We start from the raw sequence: 10,061 nt of genomic DNA, 5'->3' as shown, positions 1-10,061 counted from the left end.
GAACATTATTTACATTACTAGTAATTTTGCAGTTAAGTGCAGGCCATTTAGTAAATCAATATGTATTCATGTACCAAAACACATTTCATTAGCATCTGATACAAAAATATTTAGTTCAGTGGTATATGGAAGTCTGCATTGAAGGAAAACCTTCCTAAAACAAATCTGCATCAATCTATGGTATGTGACAAGATATTATAACTTATTCTTCTTTTACCCTGGGGTGGTATTTAGAAGAAGTGTAACTTCTGTGTGAAGTGGAAGGGTGTCCTAATAACAAAAACATGCAGCATGATGTAAAATAAAGCAGTTTCCTTGCCCATTACCTCCTTGACTTTTGAGATGCTAAATGCTGCGCGGATATAAGTTAATACAGCTTCCATTAACTTGAATGAGAGTTGAAGGTGCTTATGCAGTGCGTAACTTGGTTCTCAGCATGGTGTATTTTGCACTCAGTTGACACATTCATTGAATGATAAAACTGGCCTCAGTCACACTGTTCCACTTTATCCCTGAGCTGTACATTTCATTGGGTGCGTTTACATGTACACCCCACTACGCAGTGGGTACCGCGCAGTCATTTATTACTTTCTTTAGCTGTTGCTTAGTACTTCAGCAAGTACTAAATGTCTGAGCAGTACCTGCCAGTACTGCGCAGTCCTAGCGGCACACGGTTGTTTCTAACTTTACTGCACAGTAGCAATGAGCTACTGTGCAGTAACTTGTTAATGCACAGTAGCGGCAGTGTCATGGTTAGTGCCTGCCGACGCTATGTCACTGTAGCTCATCATTTCAGCAATGCAGCGTCTTGTGTAGAGGCGCCTATTAATATTAAGTTCACTGGGGATTTTGATCCAGTGTTGCATGTAAAGGGGACAAAGATGATAACACTAATAAATAAAAGCTCCTGCTCTGTCCGTGCCTCTACTTCTGCCCCCTTGACCAGGTGGAAGTGCTGCCAGGGGGGATTGTGCCCATCTCCATTACACTGCATACTGCACAGGCTGCCTCAGATGTTGGGATGCCTGGTGCTGGCAGCTCAGGGATACTGCCTTGCTACCTCAGAGAGCTCTCCCATCCCCTCAGTCTGGGTTGTTGGGGGCGGGGGGGATGTATCCCCCTCACACTACGAATCCCAGCATGCCATGCTCCTCCTTGCTTCCAGTTGCACATAGGTGTGCAGGGATGAAGGAGGAGCACTGCAGCCTGGGATGTGTAGTCTCCAGCTCTGCAGAGCTCTGCGCAGCAGCTGCCTCCTGCTCCCCACCAAGGCTGCCTTGAGCCATGGAAGAAGGAGGCGATGGGTGTCCTGGCAACAGAGGTAGCCATGCTCTCTGGCTGCTCCTGGATCTGAAGAAGGAACAGCAGCAATAGGAGCAGGAGGAATAGGAGAGGTGGCTGCTTTTGCTGCTGCTGCTATCGAGTGCAGGGGGAGGGGGCAGTATCCAGCACACTCCCCATTGCTGCAGCCACCTCAGCCCTTTCCTCCTGCACCCCCCCACTAACAAAAGGGGACACTACATCCTTCCTTTGGTACCTTTCAGCTCTCCATGCTGGGGCCTGGCACAGGGAGTATCTTCTGGGTGTGAGGGCAAGAGAGACAGGCAGAGTGACAGTCCGACACACCCACCCACCCAGCCATACAACTGCGGGAGGAATGATGCTGGAATCCATTCGCGTCACTGGTGAGTGTTACTCTTCTTTTTTATTCCTTTCTCTCTTCCCCTCCTATCCCTGCAGCCTGGCACCAGGGAAACAGTCTAATCAGCTGCCAGAATTACAAAAGGGATAAAGTAGATTTTACCACCCGCCCCACCAAATGCTGAGTTTCTGAATTCTCCTCTTTCTCCCTTATCCCAATTTGGATGTGGCACTTCAACTATATTGCTTATCATTAACAGCAATCAGCATGGGATAAAGGAAAAAGACTAAATACCTCATAATTGTGTTTTCTGAATTGCCCAGTTCCTACCCTTCCATCTTTCCCCTAGTGACAAAATGCTCAGAGCACAGGTCTGCCTGTTTCCAAGCAACATCAATGAAGATTATATCATCCTAGAAAGGCATATAAAACGGCAACCCAAGAAAATACTAACTGACCCAACTTAGTTGTTAAAACACCTGCTTCCCCTTGTGGCCACAGTCAAGGTGTTCGAGGGGCCATACACCTACATGGCATCTTTGGAACAAGACAACAAGAGTATAAAACAGGTGATGGAGAAGCCAAGTCAAACACTAAATACCTTTCTCTGCAGGGTTAAAGCATAAAAATGAGAGCATTTATTTTAGAATAGTAAAGTAAGGGAACAGACAATCAAACAAAACATATTATAATAATGATAAAATAATATTGTCACTAATATTCTCTGAGGACTGTACAGACAATTGAAATACAATAACAATCATAGGTGAAGCAGTATAGACTCTGGTAATATCAAATAAGCTACTACAACAAAATATATTCCCTATGCATAAATAAATATATGTACTATATACAGTTAGTTTCAAGTTAAAGGAAATGATAAAAATCCATATTTTTCTTTGGACAATTTCCTTTTTAAAAAGGTAGTCATTTTGTACATCTGTGTTCAGCCATATCTATCCTAGCATTGAGAAAATGTTATCCACCAATGAGCGGTACAATGGAGTGAGTGCACTATCACAGGATACTGTTAGGATCATTATTTGAATTGCTTTTAACTAATTTTATATGAGTAGGTTTGTAGGCCTCTTAAATGTGCAAGCACTTCAGATGGGTACTGGCATTATTGCTTGGATGGTGAGGCAAGTATCAGTGCTGAAGATGTTAAAGGCAACAGAAATAAGATTTTTAGAAATAAATGAAGTCTGCTTTTTAAGACTGCTTAAAAATCATAGTTAATAGCAAACCCATTTGGGGTCCTGATTGTGCATGGAGATATTCCTTGGGAGAGCCAGTGCTTCAGTGCAACCAGAGATTTTGCTTAGATATGAGTTTTCTCCTGTAGAATTGACTGTAAGATGAATGTCTTAAGGTAAAATCCGGATGTGAATGGGAGTTTTTCTATTGTGTTCACCAGAGCCAGGATTTTACCCTTGGTTATTGTGACAGATCTTACCTGTCAAAGTTCTGTGTAGTTTTGATCCTACCAGGATGTTCTCTTTATACTGCAGAGACAGGGAGGCATTTCGCCAGGTGCTGGATTTAGTTTTGGGTAAGAACAAGTAATACAAAACACATTTTTTAGGAAGCACTTCACCAGCTTCAGCTGATGTTTCCTTTGATTACAGAAATTATGTAACCAGAATATTACTGGGCTTCTGGAGAAGGAAAACAAAATCACACGGTTTAAAATTATACTACGTTGTGTTATTATTAAATAAGTATTATAATTACACAGTAAAAATTAATGTTCTAATTAAACAGTGATGTTTTGTATTCAGACTTAAGAAGGATTCACCTGAAATTCCATTATGAACTCCCATTTCTGATATTTTACAACTCAGTCGTAAGAGCATTCCTGAGCTGAAACTTGCCCTCAGTTGGAGTTAATTTATATTTCTAATGGCAAAAAAATAAATGATGAATAATAGATATACATTTACAAAATAAAAATGTAGGTAGGTTTAAGAGGATGTTAGTTTTGACTTCTGCAAGACTGTTCCCAACACAAACATGTTTCTGATCACTTAAACCTGTTTATGTGTAACTTCTGCCCCTATACGTTTTATATGCATTTATCACTTTAAGTTTATAAGTTACTGCGGCTTGAAAAATCATTTTTATTGCATATTCAGGACTTATGTTCAGTATTTACTGAAGCCATTGATGAATTGTGCAATTCTTTTGGGTTATTAAAGGCAGAAGTGATGACATTGCTTGTATAGTTCAAGATGCCTGGCACTTTCCATTATATGACCCTGTTTTCAGCTGCTAAACTCTAACTTTTAAGAATAAATTTTTCATGGTGGGGATCTATGTGAGACTGAATTTCAGCCATTTCAGAAACTAATATTAGGCTAAATACACTGTTTTTGCATGTTTAAAAAAAAAGGATACAGGCATTTGTTAAAAAGTTAGTGCTTCTATTCTGGTTTGGCAGAAGGAATCACCTTAAATTCAGAAATGTGCCTTTTGTGCCCTGCTGAAAAATGTGTTCAGATTTAGCTGGGTTATCAACAGGGATCCTGGTTTTCTCTGATTAAAGAAAAATCCCCAATTTTCAGATTAAAAAAGTAACCCAAAATCCACATTTTTCTGTGATTAAAATTAAACACCACTAATTTATATTTTATTTTAGTGGTGTTTCATTTCAGTCATGGAAAATCATGGATTTTGGGTTGCATCTTGTAAATTGAAAATTGGGGATTTTTTTTAATAAGAGAGAACCAGGATTCCTGGTTATCTCCTCCAAAAAAAAAATCTCAGTTTGTAAATATCCAGCTGAAGCATGAGAATTTATTGGAACCTTAAAAAAGTTGTAATACTAGTTCTAAGTGTTTCGGGTTAGACACCTAAAACTATTGAACACTTATGGCTTTAATCACTCAGTGCCAAAGGTTCCTCAAGTGTAAAATGGAGAGGATACCATGTTATCTCACAGGCATATTGTGAAGAAAAAGTCTGTGTCCTGGGCTAGGGACAGAAGTTACACATAAACACGTTTAAGTGATCAGAAACAGGTTTAAACCTGTAACAAAACAGACATTCAGTGCACTTAAACTGCTTTCAAAATGGCTGAAACAGGTTTAAGATAACCTGGTTGGATGTAATATCAGACTTAACTGATTTAGGTCAAGCTGTTTTATGGAACTTCTGTCCAAGATCCCTTCCTGGTTCAAGTTAACTAACAATCCCACAGCATCCCAGGATGATTTGCAGCCCTGGGCTGTGCTGTCTGCTCTGGCTGAGCAGGGTCTGCCCTGCCCCTCTGCTCCCTAGTCAGAGCACTAGCATACCTCTGGCTGTCTGAGAAGAGGGTGGAGGGGAAAAACCCATCCCTCCGGCCCAGCACCCAACCCACAGCTGAATGCAGCCTGGTGTAGAGGGGCAGGGGAGAGAGTTAGGGTGCCAGGAGCAGAGCAGGGGTCTACCAGCCATGCCCCCCTCCTCAGTCTGCAGGCCAGCTGGGGGGCAAGGGAAGCCTGAATCAGGGCTTGACTCTGCCCCCAGACCTGGGAGCGAGGAGCAGGACTGGAGTCCCTTGCCACACCCCCTCCTCAGTCTCTGGCCCGGCAGGGAAGTGGGGTGGGAGCCTGTACCAGGGCCCCAGAGCCAGGAGTCTGGAGCGGGGCTGAAGTCCCCTAGCTATGCCCCCTCTTCAGTCTCCAGCCATGCTTTGGAGATGATGGCCAGAGACTAAAGAGGGGGGTGTGGGTGGGGGACTTCAGCCCCACTCCAGGGGGGGCAGGCAGAGCCAAACCCCAGTATGGGCTTCCCATGCACCTACCACCTCAGCCAGCCTGGAGACTGAGAGTGGGGCATGGCTTGGGGACTCCAGCCCTGCTCCTGGCTCTGGGCAGGTGGAGCAAAGCCCCCAGTTTGGGCTTCCCCCCCACCTTGCTCCTGGCTGCTCCCATATTTGGGTCTAACGCCAGGCTGGAAGGGTGGGTTTTTTCCCCCCCATCTCTTCCTCAGCCAACCCAAAGGCTGAGGAGGGGGTGTGGCTGGGGGAATCAACCAAGTCCCAGCTCTCTGCAGTGGCTAGCAGGCTGGGAGGTCTGCTTTACCACCCAGCAGCTCTTGATATAGGCCACTGCAGGGGTCTGGCTGCCTTTCCTGTTTGAAAAGTGAACATCAGTTCACTTACTTATCAGTTCAATCTATGCAGTTTAGAGGAACCCGCAAACATTGAATCGATTCAGCCTCAGGCTTTTTGACTGCCTGTACTTAGCCCCAGTGGTAGTTCTGTTATGGCTATGTTGCACTCAGCAGTTGTGCTTCCATGGTGTGAAGTATAGCTTGGGGAGGCACAAACTGCTGCTAGGACTGCAGCAGCCAGGAGGCCAAAAAGTAGCTGTACTCATCTTCTGCCAGCTGTTGAGCAAAGAATGATTTAACCCTGTTGCTGCAGAGGAGCTTTGGTGTGGATGCTATGTCAGTGCTATCACCACCCACTCCCACTGCTGCCGGATCCTGGCTTTGGTCAGGCTGTAGCCCCATTCCCTGTGCCATGCTGTTAGCACAGAATATGGGGGAACACACGCTCCCACAGACTCCCCTGTCGCGTCACCAATGCTTGAGATCCTTACAAGGGTGCCATAGGGTAACATATGATGACAGCGTTGTTAGGTGTGCAAACACGACTAACAAGATAAACCCAGAAATTTCAAAGAGGAATCCATATGGTCAAAAACATTCTGACTGGTTGTGGTCTTTAAGAGTTCTCCAAAAGGGAAGAATTGTTCTACTATTTTTCTGTAGTCAAAAAACAAGTGAAAATTAAAAGCTAGTATTTTTAGACGGGTGCCTCAAGTCTAAAAAGGTTGAGAAACACTAGCATATATACTAAATACTGATGAAAAATGCAGAACTACTTTGTGAACCAAGAAGCATAAATAGGGATCTGTTTAATGTGCAGTTTCATGGATTTTGCAGAAACCATGAAATCTGGGATTGTCCACAAAACCTGTAAAATCAACACCAAAAAAAATGTAATAAAAATTAAATGCTGGCTCCCCATTGGAAGCCAGTGGTCCTTGCTGCCAGGAGAGGAAGGCACCAGCTGATGAGGCAGCATGAAGGGCAGCAGACAAGATGCCCCCTCATCCCACCAGGGCCTCTCTGCCAATCAGTGCCAAGAGGCAGAGCTGTACAAAGGGCAGCCAGCAATCACGATGATGGTTGTCCCCTCATCCCTCCCCCTCCCCTGCCAAGGCGTCTCTGCCAATCAGCACTGAGGGGTGGGACCTCTCTGCCAATCAGTGCCAAGGGGCAGGGCTGCCACAAAACGACCACACAATTAGAACTTTATGCTGCAGTCAATCAGCAAAAATTGGTAACCCCCCCTGCAATTTAGGTAGATGCCTAAGCATAACCATGGAATGGGTCAGAGGGAGATGATCTAACTCAGGGGTGCTTAACCTCCAGCCCATGTGCCAGATGGATCCTGCGGAGCCATGGCATCTAGTCCATGGGGCTCACTGTGGGTCAGAAAATTTGGTGATGGGGGAGCGGTGTCCATTAATAGTGCCACCCTCCAGTGCTGCCAAATTCCCATACCCTTTCTCCCCACAGCCAGATTGGGCTGGGCCAGACTCTTCTCCCCATCTGTCTGGGTTGGGGCTGGGCCATGCCCCCTTCCCTCTGCACAGCTGAATTGAGGCCAGGCTGCTCCCCATCCCCATCCACATGGCCATCGCACTTGCCCTAGGCAGTGGATCAGGGCTAGAGGTCAAATCTGGCCTTCAGAGGGACCAGGCACTGCCCATCTGGCCCACCCCATATCTAACTTAATGCTAAAGCAACTATTGTGTCTTCCCTATCACTCACTTCCAGTTTTAAGACTTTTGCTACTTGCTTTTGCTTTTTAATAAATTGATCACCTACAATTCTTTGGTCATTCTGTAAAATGGACAGCCATGTTTGGGGAACTTATTAAAGATGATATTCTAACACAACTATTCTAATAATAATACAAAAATTACAGCCCAGACCATTATCCTGCGCAGTCTGGGACAGATGTTCTTTTTGTTGTTGTAATTTTTTTTCTGTTATATAAACTGAAAGAAATGAAATCCAGAAATTCAAAATTATAATTCCTAGAATAGTTCTAACTCAGTTCCCTGGCACGTACACATTAAGGTTAAAGCACTATACAGTCATGATCTTCACTGTGATTTATAGTTTGGCTTGCCTTGGCATCTGTATGCCAGGGGCCAGAGCTTAGGGGAGTCCCTGGAATCTCAATTTGAGCATTAACAGAGTTTGGTGATTAATACAGAGTAATTATTACCAACCATTGCTACCTTTCCTGGGTGCTGTTAGTAGTATGGAGTTTCTCAGAAGCGGTCATGTTTTTAAACAGTATAATGCTGTCTGCTGGTAGGCTGAGAGTGGATTTAAAGTAATAACAACATGTGAAATGCCTCAGCAAATACCTTTTTCATTTGATTTTATTTTTTGCAAAACCAAACAAATTCCTGCAGTTAAAGATCAGATAACACAAACAACCCTCTCTCTTCCTCCCCCTACCCCCACAATTTTTATGCATCATTTTATCTGATTCAAGGGCATATCCTTATATTAACAGAAATCCATTGGAAAGTATTACTATGTGTTTGTTTATTAATGAACTTTGGTGAATCTTTTAACTTAAAAAAAATTGACTTAAATAATTGACTGACACAGTTATACATTGTCAGTGCTTCCTCTGCATCGGAAAGGGCTGTAGACTTACTTTATGCTAAAATGAAAGCCAAGATTCATCTTGTCTTTTACTGGAGCCTACTGCCTGAGATCATGTACAGACATCTGGTTTCTATTGAGAAAGTTGCTGCTTTTCCAACAGAAGCCACAAGTATACAGACAGTCAGGATTTTTATCCCAGAACAAAAATGGCCACTCCAGGAGAAAAATAACTTGGGAACAATGATGGTTAAATGGCTTCCAGGTGAGTTTCTCCTAGAAGACCAAACTTCTGTATATGTACCTTCTGAAAGAAGTTGCAACACAGTCCTCTGTCATCCCAGCATGCTTTGCTCCCAGCTGCCTCCATAGGTCCAGGGAGACATTGTGTCACTTGGGTTGGACTCTACTTCCCCAGATGAGCAGGGAGCCCTTTTACAGTCCCCACATTTAACTACAGAGAGACACAGCCTACAAGGCAGCCTGGTTCAGCCAATCAGGGGTGCCTTGTGCACTACTGTCATTTGTTGCCAGGCAGATTGGGAGCCTGTAGAGCAGGCAGAGATGTGTGCAAAAGGGCCCCCTGACTGCTTAGCAACTTGGCACTCAAATGTCTGTTCAGGTGTGTCTAGGTAAGTTTCCAAAAAAACAAACCCGGAAGAACTATCCCAGATCTTTTGAACATGTGTATGTAGGCTTAGACTCTAAGTGTCATACAGATGTGACATAATGTGTAATCCATTCCTTTGCAGAGCATCTTGTTTATGTGCCACTTAAATCCAATCCCCTTGAATCCAATTTTGAATCATTAAATGGAATTTAAATGGTGAAGGGACATAGGGAGAGTTTTTCCTAAGCAATCAACATCCATAACCAGGGTCAGATTGTCAAATGCAGAAATGCAAAGTAAGTGGACAGCCAGTTCCTTTTGAGAGCAATGAGAAAAACATTGAGATGTGAACATTTTTGAAAATTTGGTCATTTCTCTGAAGTGCCTGAATTAAGAGCTGAACACTTTTGGAAATTTTCTGCCTAGTGCTCATCTCTGCAGTAGGGTAAATTTCCACTTAGGTTTTTTAATGCAAACAGGCATTTGGATGTGCATATTCAGTATTTAAGCACCTAATTACCATGTGTACATAAATAAATGAGTGAACTTGCATAAAATTAGAGGTCCCTTGAATGATAGCTGGAACTTGACTCTGTGGGTTCTGCTCTTCAGAGCATCTTCAAATATTTTAGAATGCTCCCATTAAGAAACTTTTAGCTGGTTTTAAGAGTCTCAGCTGATAAATGTTGTTGAAGCTAAAGAAACTGATTTTTTGATAGGCTTTGGTGTAGTTTGTATAATGGAAAATTTGCTTCTTTTGAACTGTTAATGTTTTTAAAGTCTAGATCATGGCTCTACTGCTATTGGGAAATGGGTCACATGTCTCTCGTGAGTGAGAAAGTGGAAATGTATTGAAATCCAGTAATTCTTAAGCACCCTTACACATGCCTCTTTTTCCCCTCCCCAAAACACAAACTCACACTGTTCTCTAGAGGTGCACAGATATATCAGTTCATATCAAATCGGCAGCAATAAAAGGAAAATTGACATTATCAGCAGTTGGCTTTTTTTGGCCAGGGTAGCCGATAATGTCACTGATAAATGCTGCATGCATGCGCGCAGCCGCAGCATGCACATTGCCAGGGATGCAGCCCAGCAGCTTGGAGACCAGTGTCTGGCTGGTAA

General features: G+C 43.4%; 1 protein-coding gene across 1 annotated transcript in view; it reads left to right on the top strand.

Moving 5' to 3' along the window:
• The first annotated feature begins 1,256 nt into the window (after nucleotides 1–1,256).
• The window catches only part of KIAA0895 (KIAA0895 ortholog), a 53,512-nt gene continuing 44,707 nt past the window's right edge, over nucleotides 1,257–10,061 (top strand). Inside the window, exons 1-2 of the mRNA XM_019509052.1 lie at nucleotides 1,257–1,321; nucleotides 1,545–1,685. Of these exons, the coding sequence (XP_019364597.1) occupies nucleotides 1,285–1,321; nucleotides 1,545–1,685 (178 nt within the window). The 5' untranslated portion in view covers nucleotides 1,257–1,284. The remainder of the gene's footprint in view (nucleotides 1,322–1,544; nucleotides 1,686–10,061) is intronic.

Source organism: Gavialis gangeticus, unplaced genomic scaffold (assembly GCF_001723915.1).
Source record: "Gavialis gangeticus isolate Ggan-Ray unplaced genomic scaffold, GavGan_comp1, whole genome shotgun sequence".
Taxonomy (NCBI): domain Eukaryota; kingdom Metazoa; phylum Chordata; order Crocodylia; family Gavialidae; genus Gavialis; species Gavialis gangeticus.
This window is presented reverse-complemented; position numbering and strand designations above follow the sequence as displayed.